This window comes from Sander lucioperca, chromosome 4, assembly GCF_008315115.2.
Source record: "Sander lucioperca isolate FBNREF2018 chromosome 4, SLUC_FBN_1.2, whole genome shotgun sequence".
Lineage (NCBI taxonomy): Eukaryota > Metazoa > Chordata > Actinopteri > Perciformes > Percidae > Sander > Sander lucioperca.
This window is the reverse complement of record NC_050176.1, coordinates 17,109,505-17,131,748: the sequence shown is the minus strand read 5'-3', so window position 1 is coordinate 17,131,748 and position 22,244 is coordinate 17,109,505. Positions and strand designations below refer to the sequence as shown.

Here is a 22,244-nt window from a genome sequence, read left to right as displayed (position 1 = left end):
GGATGGATTGCTGTGAAATTTTGTACACACTATTTTGTGTGTGAATTGTGATATCGTTGATGATCTCCTGACTTTTCATATAGCCTCACCATCAGGTCCTAATTTCGATTTGTCCAGCACTTTGGTTTATGACTAAACACCTGCAATACTAATGCTAATGGAATTCCCATCAGCCTCAGTTGCACTGCAAATGTTAGCATGCTAATATGCTAAACTAAGATGGTGAACATGGTAAACATTATACCTGCTGAACGTCAGCATGTTGACATAGTCATTTTTTAACATGTTAACACGCTGACATTAGCATTTAGCTCAAAGCACCACTGTGTGTAGCCGACAGCCTAAGACAGCTGTTAGCATGGCTGTAGACTCGTATTGTTGTAATTTATATTCACTTCGAGCTAAACAAGAAAACACAGTATATTTTAAAAATGATTACAAGACAGAAGGATGTTTTATTATGGGGAAAATGCTTTAAGTTCAATATCTTTAAAATATAGAAGATTCAGTCTGTAAGAGAGGAAATTATCAAACTAGGGATGGCACAATAATTAACAAAGTAATTAAAATTGCACCTCAGAGCTTTTCTTTATCACTTCTTTTACTTTGCTTTTGCTTCAAAAAATCATCATCATCTTTTTGTTAGCCCTTTCTTACTAACATTGGCAAGTGTCTTTTTACTGCATGCTAGATAAACACTTTAGAATATCAGTTCTGAAATATGCTGCTTAAATATGGTTGATTATTATTAGCTTTGTTACTTTATGACTTTGGAATAATGGCTTTTTAACATTTTACCAGCTTGCTGTTTGGCTGAGAAGCAATCTTAATTCATCTTCCAGCACTTTTTACCCTCACTTGGTTAGTATTTTCATTTGCACTCGGCATTGGATTATGAGTATATTGATGTAATGATGATGAAGATCCCCATTGTCTCAGGGGCTGCGGATGACTTGTTTGATCCAGCCAGTGAGCCTGGTGATGCGAGTGTAGACGCCGTAGTAGTCTGGACGCCCGCAGCCTTTGCCCCAGCTCACCACCCCGGCCAGGAACCAGCGGCCCGATGGCTCCTGGCACACCATGGGACCGCCAGAGTCTCCCTGACAGAGACAGGCAATGTTAAAAGGACAGGGGGTAAGATTTAAATGTCTCTATAGCACAAAGTAACCAAAATAATTGATAAGGTTGATGATCAATACTTATGACTCAACTATAATATCACTCGGTGCATGGATGTCTGGCTTTAAAAACTTTAGAACTGTTTAGAACTATAGAACTGTTTATGAGGAACACAAACTCCCAAAGCCGGAGGACTTTCAGGATGTACTATGCCAGCACCGTGCACATGATGTTTGGTTTGTTCCCCCTTTTGTTCCTTATGGCAGATATAAATACACCGTGACTGGATGATTTACCCAAACCATACAGTACATAATAGCCTACTCCTGTAATTTAAATGTATTATATTAACTATAGAATATTGGCCTACTAAATAACTGTATGAAGTGCCAAATATAAAGCCTCTGAACATGTGCTTTGATTTAAACCTGCATTTATATATTTGTTGCCACTTGGTGGCAGCGCAACTCTAGCTCCACAGTAAACACTACTGTGACACCTTATCAAGTTGTCATTGTGGATTTCTTATACATCCAGCAGACACAAAGCAAACATTATCATTTGGAATTGTATTTCTGTCCATCCAACAAATATAAGTCCAATATTCACTCTCCTTCTAGCTCTATTTTGCTCTCCACCAATCCTGAAGGGAAAATCTAACTCTTGAGCTGCTAAATGCTATGTTCACCAGCTAGTCGCTCACAGTAATAATTTAGAACTGTTTGACTGAAAATAGCCTGCTGCAGTTAAAAATAAGGTTGGTGAGAGCGGTGAGACTGAACCAAAACAGTAAAGGGGCAGGCTGTAAAATCAAGTGCAACCGTAAATTCAAATTGGATTGTGAAATGAAATGAAAACAAGCATTAGGCATTTATTTCATCTGGTTTTGTATTTATGTGTTGTTGTTTTTTTGTACCTGACAGGCATCTTTGCCTCCACTGCGGTAACCAGCGCAAAGCATTCTGGGAGTGACCAGGTGGCCGTAAGAGCGAACGCAGGCTTCCTCGCTGACCAGGCGAACATCCACCTTCTGAAGCACATTACTGGCACTGCCTGAAGAGATCAGAGGGGAAAAGTAAACCAGTGAAGGCCAAAAGAGTCTTCCTCTTTTTTTTATACACTAGAGACAATGTATGAATTATATTTTTAAGATAAAGTCTGCATTCACTTTGCTTTCCTAAAGTTGCTGTCACATTTGGCTTTTTCTTATTCTACAGACAGCTGAAACTGACATCTTAACTGCTGAGTTTCGATTCACCCACTGGATGTCAATTGTATTGATCAAACTACAAAAACCCACAGTGAAATATGTCACAGACTGCAGATATATCGATTGCTCAGCTTCAGCAGAAATCATTTAACGTACCGTATTTATGTTTAACAAACAATAACCAGCCTGAAGATTTCCTACATGCTGTAGTTGCACTTATGTGCACACAATTACCCACCAGCTGTTAACTAAAAGTATAGTAAAGGTTTCATCTTTAGAGTGAAAAGAAGCCACTTCACTGGAAATATAGTGGTGTAACCGCACCTTAAAAAAATCCACCTAAGCTTTTTCTCTCCAACACGTCTCTTTCAAGCAACTTTGATCTGTTAATTTGGTTCATCAGAAACCCCCAGCCCACACACTTCCACCCACATCACTCTATCTCCATCTGCCTCTTTAATTTGAATAAGTTCATTTCATGTGTTTTCACTCTGTTATCACAACCACCAAATTACCAAGACTCCCCACTAAACAACTCCCTCCACACAAGACTTCTCACATCTTGCCCGCTATTTCAAAGTGCCACTGACGAAATGGGTTTTTTACAGGCTGCACAAGTCACATAAAATCACTTCCTTTGAAAATACTGCATTATACTGCAGAAAACATAAGCCAATGGAAAAACTTAAGTGTTCATCCTGTAGCAGAAATATAAACAAATTGTATAACAAAACAATTAGAGCAGTTGGACATCAGACTTTATACAATAAACCGACATCAGACTTTATACAATAAACCGACATCAGACTTTATACAATAAACCTACTAAGTCAAAAGCACCAAATAAAAGTCCATCTTAAAATGGTTCATTTTTATAAACCTGCATACTTTCATTTGAAAGTATCCCTTTTTAAAGTATGATGATGTGTTCCTGTAGGTCACGCATACCAAAGCCTTAGGTTAACTGGAAATTATAATGGGATGAATGAAAAACAATTCCTTTACCTGAAGTCCTGAGAAAAATGAGGTTTTGCAACATTACAAGTCCTTGCAAAATAGATTGTTGAATTCATTAGTGCGATCAGTAATTGTGCAGTTACTCTACTCTACTCTAAGTGGGTCCTAACTTCGAGCCATGGTACTTTGAGGGGGTCAGAAGATAAACCTGACTTTGTAAGATTGTCACAATGTAAACCTCAGTCCTCAGTCCCTCTCTTCAGCCACACTCTCACTTCCCCAGCCCACTTTATTGCCATTTTCCATCCATCCACTTGATGCCCTCAGAACTTCCCACCTGTCTTAGTCTCCTGTCATGTCTGATCCAGTCACTCTCTCCTGCCCTGCAGTAACCCCTTTCCCACCTCACCTGCTTCCCATTTTCATGGCTGCCTGGCTGTATGTTTACCAGCCCCTTTCCACCTACACTGGCCAGACTGTCATTGTTGTTTATGCCTTTGCTTTCCAGGTATTTCCAGCCTGATTATGATACGATACGAAGAACTAAGAGAGGACTTAACACACAAACATTGGCTGCATTCGAAATTGCCTACTACATTCTACCGACGAACACACTGCATACCTTTTTTTCTGAATCAGTACAACATCCGGGTATTTTTGGCAAACTACAGATTTTGCTTTTGTTTACATACTACATGCTAAGTTTTAGGCAAATCCGTACTTACTACTTGTATAGTAGGCGACTTCGAACACAGCTTTGTTCAGACATTTCACCCTCTATCCTCTCTCCACATTTCCCCAAGCTCCCCTTCCCTCTTTCCATTCTCACCCCCCTCGCGGAGAGTCCCCCAGCCGGTGACCCAGCAGAGCAGGCCCGGCTCCAGCTGGTGGGCAGGCGGAGGCAGGCAGGCGGGTTGAGCATGTCCAGCCAGCAGCGTGGAGGCGGGTCGATCTAGCTTCAGCAGGGCCAGGTCATAGTCGTGGGACTCGTCGTCGTAGTATTGGTGGAGGTGGATTTGCTTAACACGAGCCACTTCTTCAGTAGGGCTGCTGGGGCTGAGCAGGAGTTTACCCAGGTAAACCGTCCACATCGAGGGGGAGTAGAGACTGCAGGAGGAGGAGGAGAAAAAAAGAGTGTGTTACAGGGGAAATAAGTCATACTTTTCTTTCCCAAGTACAAATTCAAATAACCAAATCAACCAAATCTTCAATTTATTATATAGTTTAAATACTGTATAGTTGCAGTCGTTGACTGTTGCCAACAAATTAGTCTATATTCAGGATGTTCCACTTCCGGGATTGCTCCGGTGCTGCCTGAAATTGTGCCGGATGGCCCTCTTTTCGGCCGGATGCCCCTCACCTTCCACTTTCTTTGTGCTGTAATTTAAACTCCGTTGGATTTATGAGGACTATGGTTAACTGCTCCTCAGATCTCTGCAGGGTAAATTCAGACAGCTAGCTAGACTATCTGTCCAATTCTGTTACACGACTAAAACAATTTCCACCAAAACAAGTTCCTTTCCAAGGCTATTTTGCAGAGGCAACGTGGCTCCGTCCAGCGATTAGCGCAGCCCATGACGATTTTTATTGGTTTAAAGAAATGCCAATAAACCAGAGCACGTTTTTCTCCCATCCCGGTATGCTGTGTGGACTAGCCAGACCCTCCTCCGCAGCGCTGTGGAGGAAGGTCTGGCAATGCGAGACTACTAACAAATACTTGAGCAACTGTTTCTCAAGTCTCTGGAAACGTAATTTCTATTTACGTTTGTCCACTGAAATATCAACACTCACTAAACGCTGCACAAGCTTTTAATCACCATAAAAAGAACATTAAGAGGAAAGAATGTTTAATCCTCTACAGGATGTCGCAGCTATAGTTTTGGTCGTAGTCCAGCCAGCGTAGTCTGGCTTTGAAAGACAAGCGTGTACACACTTTGAATCAGACAGGCTGTTACAGCTAAACCCTAAACAGCAAAGACACAACAGCAGGACTGAAAATAAAAAAAACTTTGGAGGTAAACAAAACATGTTTAAAAAATGTATAAATAATAAACATCTTTAGCTGAAAAGAAAATGCTTGTGAGTTTTGCTCAAAGTCCCTCAAACTGTTTGTTTTGAAAGAACATTCTTACACCTCATTTAACAGACCACTTCCTTCCCTCTTTTCCTGCACTTACTGGTCGTCATAGAAACAGTGGGCAGCAGACACCACCCATTGGCTGGAGATTAGCGCGCCCCCGCAGATGTGGGTACCCCGCACCTGAAGGCTGGCCTGCCATGGCCACTCCCCCTCTGTGGCATTGGTCCCCCCCACAATACGGCTGGAGAACTGCCTCAGGCCGCAGTCTGAATGCACACACGGAAATATTAAAACAAACAGTTGCAAATATGGACAGCAAACATTTGCTTAATATATGTAAATAGAATCAGCATAGTTGTATTGGAAAAAAGGAAAAAATACCAAAATGCTTGAGAGTTCATTTCCAGTACATCTAATTCTTCCTAATGCCAATGGGGGAAACAAAACTAAATACAAATAAAAAGTACAAAGACTAATTAAATCAGACTTTATTGATTTATTTCTTTTCACTTTTTATCAAAAACCAGGTTGACAAGTCTACGAAAATCTCAAGGAACCTGTCCAAGGGAGAATGAAGGCATCACAAAAGTTAAATGTATGAAGTCCAAAACTGAATTAAGGTGAAATTAAAACATATAAACTTTTCTGATAGGGGTGATCTTCTCACCACACTCTTTCTCATCTGAGGCGTCGGGGCAGTCGGTGACAAAGTCACACTGTGGGTTTGGCTTTTTCAGGCACGTTCCATCAGCGCACACATAGGTCATATCTGTACACTGCACACCTGCACACACACACACACACACACACACACACACACACACACACAAATGTCTAATGGTTTGTTTTGCTGCTGTTAGAGCCTCCACACACTACATTTTAAGACTGAGATTTGATTGACGTTGCGTTGTGATGAGTTTGAGTGTGTTACCATCAGTACAGTTCATCTCATCTGTTGCCTCAGGGCAGTCTGGGAGTTGGTCACACACCTTGTAGTAGTCCACACACTGACTGTCCTCCGGACACTGGTACTGTGCCACACACACTGAAACACACACACACACACACACACACACACACACACACACACACACACACACACACACACACACACACACACACACACACACAGAAACATACACACACATACACACATAAGGAAATGTACCAGAAAAAAAACAGAAAGGCATTGTAACAGTTAGAAGTCCAGCATAACAAAAGATAAAGCAGCAAACAGAGGCAGTCTGCTGTACTTTGCATTTCCAATTTAAATTTTCTTTTTCATTTGTCATTCACAGTTTCACAATTTGAGACTTGAATGTTGTGGGTAGATACATCGATAACCAGATACAGTGCATTTTGCCACATTTGACTATCTTTGCTGGGGGAAAATGATAAAAGTGGTGAAGAAAAATGTATTTTCCCCTTTTTATTATATACAATCTATGCTTTTATGCTACATAAACTATCCATATCATATCATATACCATTCTGCAAAGCATGCAAAAACAATTCACAAAGCTTTTACTTTCTCATGTCTTTATATCACATGATGAACGTTTAACTCCCTATTAAAAAGTATCTTATTAATGGCTAATCTGTGTCCTACCAGTAGTAACACCTAAAAAGCCAAACCAATAATAGCATATAAACTAACAAACTAACAGGTTTTTACATTGTGAAATATACTGGCTGGCATTCAAATAGATTCTGAAGATTTAGAAAGAACAGGCTCATGCCATCAGATCAGATCAGCATCACCCTCAGGCATTCAGGACAGCCTTTCGTGTGCAGCATGCTGACAAGGCTCATGTTACAGATGTTGAAACATCCTGCCTTTAGCAGTGTTTCAAAATAGCAACTTTTTATCTTCCGAAGTGTGACAACATGGTGATGGTGGTGGTGGAGGTGGATGTTTGCTTCACCCCTGACAGTCAGTCCCTGTCCTTTTTCCTGAAGAGTGTTGTTGCATCTCAATGTCACATCTGTGATAAACTCAACGTTATTTGACAGTAAATACATCAAAATCTAAATGAATTGGGCTTTATTGGCTTTGCATGGTGGTCCGACCCATTCATTTACTCTGTCCTGCACCATGTGTCAACTTCCTGTTTCAACAGAAAACAATGTACAACAAACTACGTGGGAATAAATTAATTTTAAACATTAACGAATACCACAGTTCCTCTCGTCAAGACCGTTGGGACAGTCCTTGATTCCATCACAGGCAGGAACACACAGGCCGTTAATAGTGCAGAGAAACTGGCCTGGGCAAGCTATAAAACACACACAAACACATGCACACACAACATTTAAAAATCGGTTCATAGACATAGGTAGAACACAACATTACTTAGCAGTTCATTAATCCACATGTCTTGGATGTGTCTCCTGCATCCACAACTTACGATCTGATAGATTGAAGACACTGTAGCGCAGCTGAAGTCCCGGCCCTGTGAGTGACACCTCTGATGTCATGGCAACAGTGGCAGTTGTAGAGAGCAGGAAGAGGCGTTCGTTGTATGGCAGCAGGCCCCTGGTGCCACACAGTCTGAGAAATGGACAGAGACAAATTTAAATGGAAACTCCAGGTTTCCCTGCAGAGCCAGCATGACGGCTCTGGTGGAAGCCCACAGGTTTGAAAAGTGTTATTTAAATAACTATAGAGTTCCCTTAAAGCAAGACACTTGACTAGTTTGAAATGTCTCTAAATTGAAAATAAAAAAATGGCCTCACATGAAATCTAAGGAGGCTAATATGGGATGCTGCTGCCCCCCTGTTCGCTACGGAGTAGAATAATGTGACATTATGAACAAAAACTCTTTAATTCTTTAATTTGGTCAATTTGTGTTTTTTGTATTGTGAAACTAGCTGATCTTTCTGCATATTATGGCCTGTATGGAAACCATTAATATGCACAGGGGCTTCCTGTGGGACACCAAACTCCACGCAGGTGGCAGTTAAAAAATAGACATTAGTTTAATAATCTGACAAAACACATGACTTTTTCTGATCTCTCTGCTCTTAATTGTACTAGGATTATTCCTTCAGTTCATTTATATATTGTCATTGTATTGCAGTAAGCAGGTTAAAAAAGCAGTAGGGGTGGACCTTAATGCAGATTTAATAGTTTTTTTTTTATATAAATAGAAAACAACTTGTTGTGTGCAGCTATTTGTAGTTGTTTTGTATTGAAGGTCTGGCACGTGCACAAGACAGATAAAAAGAGCTTTAAAAAAGCCATTTTGAGGGGAAAAGCTATCTGAAATTCAAAAGTTTTCATTTTTTTGTAAAAAAGAGGAAGCTGTTCGCAAAATGCATGTTTTGCAGAGAGTCACACAGCTAAGTAGTTAAAGTATAAAGTGAAGACAGATTTATTTTTTATGGAAACATTTGTAAATACACATTTATATTGCAGGTTGATCCAGACGCTGGAGATAAAACAAGGTGCAGTTGAGTCTCCACTGATGTAAACCATATTGGTCAGTTGTGACTAATCAACTTCTAGTCTGCTTTTTTCCAGCTAAATTCTCATTGGCCTGTTATCAGCGTTGCTCTTGTTTGGCTGTGTAGTCTAACCATCCAGGCCGAATCTTACAGTCTTAAAGACCACAACTAGACTCATTGTGGCACAGCCTACCTGCGGTTCTGGATGACCCACTGTCCCTGGGTACAGTTCTGGTTGTAGCTGGCTCTGCTCAACTCGTAGCCCTCAAATTCCAGAGACAAGCCCATGCCTACACTGGGCATCTGAAACCACACAGGACGATGAACACAAAAATACGATAAAGTTCAAAACACACACTGTAAATAATTGTATTGAACAACCAAGAAGTGGGGGACATATAGATGAGGGAGTGTCTTACAGTAAAGCTCCAGGTACAGTTGGTGTCGGGGGGGTAGTAGCTGGGAAAGAAAGGCGTCCTCAGTGTCCCCTGGACCCCTGATACTGCCTTCAGCTCTATAGTGGACTTGCAGTCTGAGAAATAGAAATAAAAAGAGAGAGAAGTATTTCAATCCGCAATGCCGCTTTGTGGCATCAACGTATTTTACCTACAAAACATAAGATGAAAAGGCTCTCCTCTCAGTCTGTGTATGTAACATTGTGTGAAACATTTTCAAAGTAGTAAAAGAAGGCCTGGGCTTTCAGGTGGTCTTACCCTGGCGGCCCCAGGCCTGTGCAGACAGAGAGAAGGGGTCCTTGTAGTTGTACAGGCCCTGTTTCCAAACCACCGTCATCCACTCGCCTGAAGACAGAACACGCACCACCCGCTCATGTCTGCTGCAGCCATACACACTGGGAGGACGAGTGAAACTTTATTCAAGAGATTCTTAAATAAAAAACGGGTGCTAAATATGCAACCCGGTCTCACGCCAGTTCGTAAATAGTCACGTTATTTTTATTTATTGATTCGTGTACAGGTCACAATTTTCTCGTTTATTTCGTGTACAGGTCACGATTTTCGAACGTTACCATTTCACGAACTGCCATGACACTGGGCTGCTCTGGGGGACGCTACAACAGGGAAATTAAACGCCTCAACGGGGAAATTAAACACCACACGCCAGCGACAACAACAGGACGGACCGCCACCCCGACCAACCTCCCTACGCAGATTTTCTGCTTTTCATACTACTACCGTTGTCGTGCTGTGATCACATAATATGATTCCTATTTAAATACATTAAATTAAAATTCGTAATCACCACACGAAAAAAATGACATAATCGTGTCTTGTTCACGAATCAATAGATTCAATAACGTAACCATTTCACGAACTGCCATGAGACTGGGCTGAAATATGATTCAAATTTCTTTAGAGGTGGACCGACCAATATCCTATGTGCAGCAGAGAACAAATATTACCCTGATATGTCAAAGCAAATAAATATATTCTGTCTAACTCTGTGGATGGAACTCACGATGTGATGAGGTAAGCGTCGGAGGGGCTGAGTGAATTGTATACCACCAGCCTGTCCCGGCACTCTGGCAGCAGCCACTCCATCTGGAGCTCCAGCTGGGAGCCAGGGGCGGCCTGGAGGTGCCACAGGCAGGAGGAGCGCTGCGTGTCAGGGCCACGGAGAGCTAAGGGACTGCTAGACACCACCTTCTGGTAGCGGTAACAGTCTGGAAAGGATGCCAAAAAATGGAGAATTAGAGTTGCGCTGGGTTAATTTTGGATCTGTATTGAAGTAAATGTACGCAAATTCCATCTTGATTTTATGTTTGGAGCTACTGTATTGAATAAAACCCAAAATTAACATTCAACATCAACAACCCCTCCCTTGAAGAGAGATTGTCCAATCGTAACGTAACATTATTAACTAGTCACAGCAGGTCTGTAAAGGTTTAGATTTCTCGACATGTTGAAGCAGTGTACATACATGGGGCTATAGTAAGAGAAATATTCAATATACAAAGAGTTTAAAAAGTGGTGCACATTGTGCTGCATGCTAATTACAGTTCAAATCAAAGTGAAAGATTGATACAAATAAATTATGAACAAGCAAATGAAAATAAAGTGGGATACCAAATGAAGCTTTCAAAAGCTCTATAACTTTGGAGTCGGTTTCTGTAAAGAGCATAATACAAAAAAGAGACATTTAAGTTAAAAACTCATTCACTGGCTTACACACACACACACACACACACACACATGATGCATTCCCTAGCCCCTTACCCTAACCTTAACCATCACAACTAAATGCCTAACCTTAACCCTTACCCTCACCCTAACCATAACCTAATTCTAACCCTAACCCTAAAACCAAGTCTTAACCCTCAAACAGCCCTTTAAACTTGTGGGGTCCAACATTTTGGCCCCACAAAGCTGGTCGGACCCCACAAGTATACTGTATTCCCAGTTTTTGGACCCCACGAATGTAGTTAAACAAGAACACACATACATACACACACACACACACAGTCGTTCCCTCTGCTCATCTTTTGCTCTCACCACTGACAAACAGCGAGGGGAGGTGTAGGAGGTATCCGGAGAAGCTGGCCGTCTCATTCTCCCCTGACTCTTTGTACTCCCTCAGGCCATTCTCCAGGCTCATGGTGACTTTCTCCAGTGTGACATACTCAACACGGCTGCCTGGCACAGACATCACTATCCAAAAGTGAGCCACGACACCCCCCTCCCTGCAGAAACAAAGTATATTCAGCAGAGCTGAATATACAAGCTTTCAACACAATTTACAGGCACAAAACTACAAGTGTTCCTTCAATATGATATGCCATACATAAGTTCAACAGGTTTGAATTTTGGTATCTGAGCTGGTGATTACTGTCAAAAGTGAATATAACTGCAACACAGACATAGAGGGGATACAGATTCTAACTGGGAACCACTTTTTCTGCTGTCACATGTTCTGCGGCTGAGCCTAGAAGTCATAGCTGTTATCAATCAGCAAAGCATTGATTACCAAACCTGATTAATTGAATGAATGAACTGTATATTAAGCAGCATCAACATGTGGTAACATAGTGAGCTGTCTTATGTTTAAACAGATGTTTCTTTTTCTCCCTCTGACTAAGATCTTCCACTATAAGTATTTCTGTATGCAAGTTCTGTCACTCCCATATTGCTTCTATTCTTTCTGGTTATTATTACTGTACTGTATATGAAAAGGGTTGATCCACATACCCAAAGGCGAACACAGTGGTGTAGTTGAAGTATCGAGAAAGACTGGACCCCTTCATTATTTTATTTACCTGAAAGACAAAGAAAAACAATATCATCTGTTTACATGAGTCTCATCAAGTTGTTTCCAACAGAGTACTGAACTGAATTTAAAATCGTTATAGCTCTTAATGGTCAGGCAGCTCAAAGCACTTTTAGTAGTACTACTTACTCTATTACCCCACTAACACTGCAGTCCCAGAATGCAGGGTTACTTGGGGTTCCTAGAGTCTCCAAAAGAACATTGGGAGATAGAGCCTTCAGCTATTAAGCTCCTCTCCGTCTCCACATTTTAAGGTTGCTTAAGACTTTCCTCTTTGATAAAGCTTATTATTAGGGATGGCTCAGATTTTCCTTGGACCAGACCCTAGTTATGATGCTTTAGGTTTAGACTGCCAGGGGACTTCCTATAATACACTGAGCTCCTCTCCATCTGTACTCATTCATGCCCAATTAATGCATGTTACTACCTTGGCATCTTCCCTGGGGTCCTCATGCTTTCTCGTCTCAAAGATATCCGTGGATTGTGGTTGCACATGGATTGTGGTTGCGCCGCCTGCCATGGTCCTGCTTGATGCCTGATGCTCTTGTTATTAGTCATATTTCTATTATTATTATTATTATTATTATTATTATTATTATTATAGTTGTTAGTGATATTATTGTTGCTGTGCTTCTCTGTCTCTCCCTCAACCCCCAGCCTCTTTCTCTCTCTCTCTCTCTCTCTCTCTCTCTCTCTCTCTCTCTCTCTCTCTCTCTCTCTCTCTCTCTCTCTCTCTCTCTCTCTCTCTCTCTCTCTCTCTCTCTCTCTTGTTTGAGAGAGACCCAACCCAAAGGGGAATTCTTCCTTGGCCCGTTTGCTCTTAAGGAAATGTTGGGTCTCTGTGAGTATGGTCTATACCTGCTCTGAATGAAAAGTGTCTTGAGATAACTTTTGCTGTGATTTGAAGCTTTATAAAATTTATATAATATTATTATAATATTGACTTGACTACTACTGCTTTTCTTTTTTTGCCAGGTAGTTTAATTGCATTATGAAATTGACATGGAAAAATATAAAAACCAACAGCAGTCTTGATCCTTTAACCAAGTCATTCTAGTGTACATCAGTATCAGAGGAATCCTTGCTCACCATGTTCTCTACTCCCTTGGCCTCTTTCTTGAATGCAGGGCTGTTGTGAGAGGACAGATCAGCAGAGAAGTTCCTGTTGAGGATGGACAGGTAGGCCGTGTACTGCTGCTGGACACGAGGCTCCAACAACCAAACCCTGTGTTCTGTTACAGAGGAAGGTGTGAAGATCAATACAGCATAAATAGACCTAGACAATACGTAAGAATCTACAGCCATGCTAGCAGCTCTGTGAGACTGTACTTAGGCACAGCAGTGCTTTGAGCTAATGCTAGCATACATGTCAGCATGCTAACATGCTTATGTTTAGCAGGTATACTATTCAGAATCAGAATCAGAATCAGAATTCTGATTCTGATTCTGATTCTGATTCTAACATGCTTATGTTTAGCAGGTATACTATTTACCATAGTCATCATCTTAGTTTAGCGTGTTAGCATGCTAACATTTGCTAATTGGCAGTAAACACAAAATTCAGCTCAAGCTAATGGAAATATCTCTAGTTTTTAAACCAAAATATTGGACAACATTTTTAAATATTACATTTCATTCTGAGCAGGACATGAATGTCTGAATTACATTGCATGGAAATCCATCTAATAATGTAGTGTAGTTGTTGAGAAATTCACAAACAACAAATGTCAGCCTCATGGTGGTGCTATGAAAAATCATCGCCAAGGAACCATGAAAATTTCCTGGCAGTTAATAGTTTTTGAGATGTTTCAGTATGGGTCAAAGATAGGGGAATGACTGACCTACATACCAATATTGCCATCCATAGAGTCATGCAGCTAACATGACTGAAATGCAATTAATAAATAAAGAGAAAGAGAGAAGTCTCCTTACCCAGGAAGTACCAGGCTAGTGTGGCTCCTGCAGCTGCGAGAATGATGATGGTGATGATGAGGAAGGCCAGAAGACACTTAAAGGACCGAGTCTTCCTGGTGAGTGTAGCCACAGCTTGGCCACCAGCTTCCACCTGTAGAGAACAGACAAACACTTTTACTTTATTTTGGGTTAGAAATAAGAAATCTGCTATGTAAGAAACACAGTCTGAAGTGTCTTATCATCCAGTCTCTGAGTGAGGGACTATCAAGGGCATTTTTCCCAGTGGATTATGTTTTGCTGCAGGATTTTTCAGTTCATCTCCCCCGTTGAAATCTATCCGCAGACATCATCGACCTAAACACTCAACATTACTTTTACATTACTTTTACATTTTTGGAATTCAAAATTATAGTTTTTACAGTTTTTCATCAGCCAAAAATGAGCCTCTAATGATTTAGTTATACTAACTTATAACTTGGTTCCAGATCAGACTACATATGTAGCCTATAGCCTATATTGTAATATTAGCATTACTGACCGCATTGTTCTGAGAAGCAGGTGTGACCCCCTGGTCACACAAAATCCACTTCTTAGAGCCGTACCCGAGCGCCATTGCATCACTCCGCGTCCTTTGTTCCTTGAGAAAGCATCTCACTCGCCTTTGGGGCTCATTAATGAATATCCAATTTAGCTTTTATTTTGCATCTCTTGTAAGCACATAACCAGACATGTTGCTCCAACAGACAGAGAACGACTCCCTCTCTGTTTGTTAGTCCAAAGGTGAAAAAAGAAAAAAAGAAAACGTTAATCAATATTTCCCAAAGCTTGTTTGGCTCTGTCTATTGCTAAGTGATACTGTTCGACTGACAGTAGAATAAAACCAAAATACATCCACAAAGTTATAACCTGTTTAAAACTAAGCATACGTGTAGTAGAGCACCTTCTCGTCTAAGAGGAGCAGCAGTGACTTAGATGTGTACAGGTACAGTTTAACTAATCATTACCTAGCAACAATGATGCGCTCAGTCAACTCCTCTGCACAGTAAATCTAATGGGAGTAAAGCAGAGTCAGGCTATGTACGTACTCAACTCGTTTCCCTGGGTTCATTTCCATGCAAACAACAAATCCCAATGGGCCATTAAGTGAGTTAGATGCACAGAAAGAAAGCCTGAGGTTGAGGCAGAGATTTGTGTATTGAAGGAGACTGTGAGTTTACCTCATTCACTAGTACCTCAGATACTGATTTCTTCTGTCTGAAGTGGTAAGGAGGTAAATTGTTTATTTATCCATTACATGTTAAATACAGACCATTGTGTTGAATTGGACTTTTGTAATCACAGAAAAAGAAGTTTACTATAAGTTTACAATATGCCCCCAAATACTCACCTTTCTCATTTATTTTATTGAAAATTCAGAGTCCAGAGATGGACACATGCACTACTGTTGGTCACACATCACTCTACTTAAAGATTAGTCAAGACAATGCCTTTGTACATTGTTGGGGATTTCCTCTTCTGTATCCCCCCTTTTGGGACACTGTGTCTGACTCCAATAAAAGACCTACATATCCCCTCGCATTTGTTCAATGAGTATTACATCGATCCTAAGCAAGAGCCAAATAAGACGATAACATAAAGTCAAATAAATTTGTTTAATCAGTCAAGCATCGGAGTTACAATACATAGATCTGCGGGATTACAATGCACTCAGAGACTAAGTTTCCCTAGCAACAGACAAAAAGCCAGAGCCAGTCCACGTATCTCTAGACTGTCAGACCTTGTGAGCCCCGATCTATTCTTCCCCTCATCTCTTATACCTTCTTTCTTGGGCCCCCTCTTCTTCTCCAGCACAGGGACTGTTATCTTCACACAACACACGCCAGGGTGGGGGCCACTGTGTTATGTCTCGTCCTCATTTGCTCTCACGCAAAGTGGTACATTCTGTTCTTGTTTCACTTGTTATTATTACTCAATGTACTTTGCTCGGGTCTCATGACCTTTAACTACTCCATAGTTATGACTTAAGCTAAACCTTCTCTGCGTCAGAGTTGCCTTTGTTTGGGGAATGCTGATGTGCCTTGCCCGGAGAACTTGTAACCATCGTCTATATGACAGCACACAACTCTGTGCAATAAGCATACCCCAAAACACACTTGGTCTCTTATGGAAATCTTTTACATTATTATTATATGTATCTGCAAATAGTGAGAACATTATTCTACAATATCAAAAAACAATCAACATAACCTGCATGTATACACCCTTATTAAACAAGTAAGAAAATGTCTCTTGAGCTATTGTTCTGTAAGGGCTGATCATAAAGACATTAATCACACTGTATCACCAGAAACACTGCAAAAACCCTTACATTATATACCCTTTTTATAACATGCGATATATGATAAATTATATATAATTGGGCTACATTTGTATAATACAACAGTATAGAAACAAAATACATTCAATGTTCAACTCTCAACCTGTCTTTGAGAGTTATGAATTATGAGCATTAAAAATATCCACATGATGTTACATACTGTACTATTGAGAACAATTAACAAACATGTGTAACTGGCTAACTACTAGCCTGGGAACCAGACGAATCTGGAACTCATGTTTTATTTGCTCTGGCAGATACGTTTGGTCCCGCTCCTGTTCAGACAGATTTCCAGCCGACCTTGCTTGGTTTTCAAAAAACAACCAAGATACTTATAATAAACCTTTTTTACAAAGCACTTTCCAAAAACACTCTACAAAGTGCTTCACAGATACAAAATACACAAAGCAGAAAAATAAGTTAATTGCAGCATAGATTAAAAAACAAAACAAGAATAAAAGCACAAAACAAAATCAATTCTAATTAAAAGACACTTTATAAAAAATGAGTTTTAAAAGAGAACAGTTAGGTAGCTTGTCTGATTACCAATGGAAGATTATTTCACAATTGTACAGTGAAGGCTGTTAGGGCTCCTGTCTATGTCTTAAGCCTTGCCCTGGGGACCGAGAGCAGCAGCTCAGGTCAGCCCAGCAAATAATGAGATGTCTGCAGCTGACCTGCTATCTGTTGAAGTAGTATTTTAAAATTCTGATGGCAAAAACGCCAACACTCATTCACAGACATATTGATGCTACCCCATCACAGCTCATCTCTGCACCCTGTAGTCTGCTTTTAAGTAGATCAGTAAGCATTACAATGATACAAATAAACAGTAATACTTTAAACAGATATGTGAGTAATAAATATACAGAAAAGCAAATGGCAGAAAAAACATGAATGAAATCAAATGCCAGCCACAAGACATGTCAGTGGTAAACAAAAAATAAATAGAAAATAATTTACATTACAAGCATACAAGTTATTGTGGTAATACATAGCTGCATTTCTTTCTCAAAAAAAGAGAAATTTTGCTTTAGCAAATTTACATTTATGATGTAAAACTTTTCAAAAAAATATTGAGATTGATCAGAAACTATTATTTTTCATATATTGTGTTGTACCTGAAAAAACAAAACAAAAACACATTCTCCGGTAAAAGGTCAAAAATTCTGATAATATTATCCAAGATAAATTTAAAAATTAAATATAAGTTTATGGTTATGTATATTCCCAGAACAGATGGACAATAATTTCAGTATGGGAATCACATAAGGCACAGCTCAAATCAATATAATTTTGGAATTTGATAAAAACCTAACCTAAGAAAGAAACTGATAAACAACCCTTAAACAACATCAAAGATTATGGAAAACTGTTTAGGAGTTAGAATTATCTGATAATTGTTTAAGGATTTCCTGTTAACAAATAAATAAATAAAACACCATTACTATTGAACCATTGATTCACCAAATAACTAATCAATGTTAGTATTGACCTATTCCTTGAAAAAAGGGATGTGTTGTTGTAATGTATATCTCTATTGCTTCATATTTAACGGTGGTCCAGGGAAATTGTGTGCTTATATATCATAGACCATGCGCTTGTTTGATTAAGTTAGAAAGGTGAATAGGAATCTTTTCAATGTTGTAGATGCACACTAATTTACAAAAATGTATCTTAAAGCTTTAGTGCGTAACTTTTTGATATTAATAAACGTCCGTTACATCCAAGCCATTGCCAAATGAGTTGCTAAAAAACAAATTAAGACTATCAGCTCCACACAGCTCTCTCTGTATTTCTCAGTAGGGCTATGTTCAGAAGATTGTGGCGTTCGGTGACTTTCCCGCACAGAAACTCAAGTGAAGATAATTACCTCTTCTGAAGAGTCCATTGTGTTTTTTTTAATCCTCCATGTCCTCCTTGGATACTAGCAATTGCATCGAGGAGTATGAAAAGTAGCAGGTCTGTCTTGTTTTATTATCAATATCTAATGAGAGAGCAGCATATGTAAGCCTAGAAATGCCCTTTGCTTTTGTAATTAAAGTTCTACATTTCAAAAAAGCCACTGGTTACATTTCCTTTGTGATTGGGGAAAGATTTAAAGTAGCCTAGCAAGTATTTTTTATCTTCATTGAAAGATATATCCCATAAGTGTCAATGTATATTTGACAGAAATGTTTGAAATTGAGTAAGTAACAAATTATTTCACTGCCAATAATTGTTTTGTAAATAAAAATAAACAATTTTGTTAGATTCAAGTATAGTCCAGAAGCTGGAGAGAATACTTGTATTATATCTAGAGCACAAGATATCTGAGCAATGTTATTTTTTATTTTTGCTGTCTGTTCACATTTGACCACTCTACGTCACATGTCAGTCTATCCAACCACGTCCAGAGGCATGTTGGTCTACCTCAGTTTTAACCGCCTGTTGGAAAATGGAAAATGAAGTGAGAGGTTTCAGACTACACACATTTGCGATTTGGTCTAGCGATGTCAGGCCAGCGACGTACAGTATTGTACAGCATTGACTGTAAGGCCTGCTGTCAGTTTTTAGCTCTGTTCCTGTCTAACTGGCATATATCCATCACCAGAGGGCTCCACTGACCTGTTAGTTGACATTAGAGCAATCCTCTCAAGTAAATGACTTGGCAGAGGTTGCAGAGCTGGACTCAAACCTGGCCCAGAGAAGTTCAAAGGCAGTGGTGTGAAAGAGGGCAAGGAGCATGATAAGACGCTGGAAGGAGGAGGGGGAAGCAGGAGGCTTGTAGATTCAGTGGACTTATCAATATCCTCCAAGCTTTCCTCCTGACTCATCTGCTCCTCGCCCCCGCTACCAATGTCTGAATCCAGGCTCCAGAGCTCAGGGCTGTCAGCCGGCAGCTTCTGGACTTGCTCGTAACCGGAACAAACCTGAATGGACCCTTTGCCTAAAATATCTACACTGCCTCCAAACAACTTCTGGAAATCTACTTCTTTCCCATTCCCTCCGTCCATCTGCTCCTCTCTTTCAGGCCCGTCCTCATGGCTATCAGTCACATTGATGTTATCTGCCTCGAAGCTCTCTTGACTGACCTCTTCGCCACTGCACACGCCCGAATCCAGTCTTTGGAGCCTGACGCACTCGACCTGGAGCTTCTCAGCCTTCTCATAGTCTGAAATTACCGCCATAGGCTCACTGTTGTTGCTGCCTTTGGAGAGCAACTGGCGGATCTCCACTTCTTTCCCTCTCGCTTCCCTATCCTGTTCGGCATTGTTACCCTCACCTTGACTACCGACGGGTCCATAAGGTGTATCGGTGGCGCAGGGTGCCAGATTCCCCGCAGTGAGCGAGGAGACAGGAGGAGGAGGAGGAGGAGGAGGAGGAGGACACAGCTGGGAGTAACTGGGGTTGGAGAAGTTGGAACTGGTCGATTTGTGGCTGCTTTCACTTCTCATCTTCTCCAGCAGTGCTGCCTCTGGCCCGCAGGGTGCAACAGCATCCACAGTGGAGGTTACCTCAACAGAGACGATATCCACCGGCTTAAAGAAGGACTGAAAGGATTCACTGGTGAAGTAAGGGCTCAACCAATTCTGGAGGAGAAAATGTCAAAGATGGGGAAACAAGAGGAGGAATTTGTCAAAGTTAAAAAATACAGAAGTAATTTAATTTGTGATAGAAGGTCTGTAAATAGTCTGCAAATAGCCAGTGTTTGAGGTGTGTTTGTCTCTTTTCTCTGCAGCTACAAAAATGTTGGATTATAAAGGTCAAACTGTATGTCTTTTGACTAATGACTCATTTTTTCTGTCTGGTTTCACAGCCAATGTGGGCTGCACATCCTGCTGTTTTGGGTCATTTTGAGTTCTGCCTTTTTTTAACTGCTTTTAAACTGCTTTTTTTAAGTTGCTGTCTTTAAAGCTGCACTAATGGATATGTATTTATTAACCATGGATCATATGACGATGTGTACCACTGGTAATGACAAACCCACAGAGAATTATATCCCTACTCTGGGGATCTGTTCATCTTTATTGAGCCTTTTAGCATCTTTAAGAGAATTATTTTGGTTATTTGGATTGCAAATTTAGGGTCAAATTGTAGTTCAGCCTCACTGATATTGTCAACCCCATTTCCAGCTGCAGCAGGCAGCTGTTTTCAGGAAAGAAAAGAAACTCTATGAACTCACTATATGCTAACTGTACAGCAATAACTGACAGACACTCGCTGGAGAAGAAACTAAACATGTATCAGCCAAAGTGCCAACTTTTATTTTTTATCAAATAGAGTAAATAATTGGACGTACATGCTGATGGTGGCCGTGACACAACGCTATATGAATGCTAATGATGCTCTCTCTCTGCTAAATATGTAAATAGGTAATTTTACGCTAAAATGCTTACCATAATTATACATTTGCACATCAATGCAGCTTTAATGTGTTATGTCAGCTTGATCTAACACAGTTTTTACAGTGCGCTATAAACATTTTATAAGAATGCACATTTGAAAACAATTGGAAATTGTTACCACTGTAAATCAAGTCTGTATTTGCAGCAAAACCTGATTCAACTGAATAGGAAGAAAAAGATTTCATATGCTCACCTGGAAATTTGCATCATTTAGGAAGGAGTTTGCTGGGTTCGGCAGGGGCGGACCTTTGATTCTCTTTGCCATGTAAACCCTACAAAACACAAGGATGTAATCCTAAAGCAGAGTTGTCGGAAAAAATATGCTGCTTGAACATAAAAGACAAAATGTTATATGTTTTTGTAGCACAGGTGACACAAATGTCTTGGTCAAGTACTTTGTGGTTGTGTCTGCTTACCAGGTGGTTTTGTCTGTCTTAATGCGTATGACAACCAGAAACACTGTAAACACTGTTGCCGCAGCAACAATGCCAAAAACACCCCCAGTAGGATCTGTCAAACACAGGAAAGAGTATATTATGTTACCTAAGAGGTAAGCACACTGTATTTATCTCACCGTAAAGAACAAATCTGTCTTATATGTCTGTGTTTTTCTTGCAATTATCCTGATACTGTACACAATAGCATGTTAAGTAATTAGTTACCCAGATCTAGAAATGTGCTCTGGGAGAGCAGGTAAAGATATTTCAACAGAACAAGTGGGAAAAGTATGACGTTTCAAAGGAGAAACATTAGTGTATGTTGTAAGCGCATTAAAAACACATTAGACTTGGATTTTTATGTGAGAGTACACCTCTTTAATCAACATAAAACATTTCCGATGTGATTTATTTTTTCCTTTAAAGTTGCATTGTTTGTCCAACTCTCAACTCTCCAACTCCAATTCTCCAAATGCAGCCTGGTCTCATGGAATGGTGTGATGAGTAACACATTGATTTGTTAAGTTATTACATCACAATGTTTTGTTTTTTTGCTTTACTTTTTACACAAGTGTAGTTGCACCAGACTTTCTACTGAAAACCAATCTTCGTCAATATTAGACGGTCAGAGGAAATTCTCCAGAAAGAGGTGACGTAGTATGAAGATAGAAAACCCATTTAGGGTGAGAGTTGGTGGATGGGTCAAACAAACACACTGTCACCCAGGAGAGCGCTGTTTGTGTCCTGTGTGAAACCAAAACTCAACGTGGGGTCATTTACGTTGAGTAATTTACATACTGGTGTATTTCTTTGGCAGTTGATTTCAGAATCACCTACTGCACCTTTAACCAAGATGTTTTGTTGCCAAAAGTGTTTGAATTTACAACGTTAAAGGTACACTGTGTAGTGTTTTAAGTATTTTATTAGCTAAAATCACCGGCAAATTTGAAAACCTGCACTGCACTTTAGTTCATAATGGAGGCTCATACTTATGCCGAGCCACAGGAGAAGGAATCCTCGTCGCCAAAAAAGC

General features: G+C 40.2%; 2 protein-coding genes across 8 annotated transcripts in view; both read right to left on the bottom strand.

The window, feature by feature from the left end:
• Nucleotides 1–435: 435 nt before the first annotated feature.
• LOC116042974 (transmembrane protease serine 6) lies at nucleotides 436–14,932 on the bottom strand. Of its 2 annotated transcripts, XM_031289457.2 has the most exons (18): nucleotides 14,548–14,927; nucleotides 14,028–14,160; nucleotides 13,185–13,327; nucleotides 12,017–12,084; nucleotides 11,324–11,511; nucleotides 10,898–10,939; nucleotides 10,290–10,494; nucleotides 9,527–9,663; nucleotides 9,233–9,345; nucleotides 9,007–9,116; nucleotides 7,775–7,917; nucleotides 7,544–7,642; nucleotides 6,298–6,411; nucleotides 6,034–6,150; nucleotides 5,464–5,632; nucleotides 4,116–4,393; nucleotides 2,036–2,172; nucleotides 436–1,100 (listed from the first exon to the last, which is right to left on the bottom strand). In XM_031289457.2, exons 1-18 carry the CDS (start codon nucleotides 14,620–14,622, stop codon nucleotides 936–938), a joined length of 2,436 nt encoding a protein of 811 aa, XP_031145317.1. In that variant the 5' UTR covers nucleotides 14,623–14,927; the 3' UTR covers nucleotides 436–935. The 2 variants fall into 2 exon arrangements, with proteins under 2 accessions (XP_031145317.1, XP_035856791.1); XM_036000898.1 differs by lacking the exon at nucleotides 10,898–10,939 and having other exon boundaries at nucleotides 14,548–14,932.
• A 3,333-nt stretch (nucleotides 14,933–18,265) lies between these two features.
• LOC116042721 overlaps nucleotides 18,266–22,244 on the bottom strand; it is a 45,121-nt gene continuing 41,142 nt past the window's right edge. For 5 of the 6 annotated variants that reach the window (XM_036000895.1, XM_036000893.1, XM_031289035.2 and 2 more), the window contains 3 exons: nucleotides 21,191–21,284; nucleotides 20,968–21,046; nucleotides 18,266–19,958 (listed from right to left, as the gene is read on the bottom strand). In XM_036000895.1, coding sequence (XP_035856788.1) covers nucleotides 18,939–19,958; nucleotides 20,968–21,046; nucleotides 21,191–21,284 — 1,193 coding nt within the window. In that variant the 3' untranslated portion in view covers nucleotides 18,266–18,938. The remainder of the gene's footprint in view (nucleotides 19,959–20,967; nucleotides 21,047–21,190; nucleotides 21,285–22,244) is intronic. The other variant, XM_036000896.1, reaches the window with a different exon arrangement.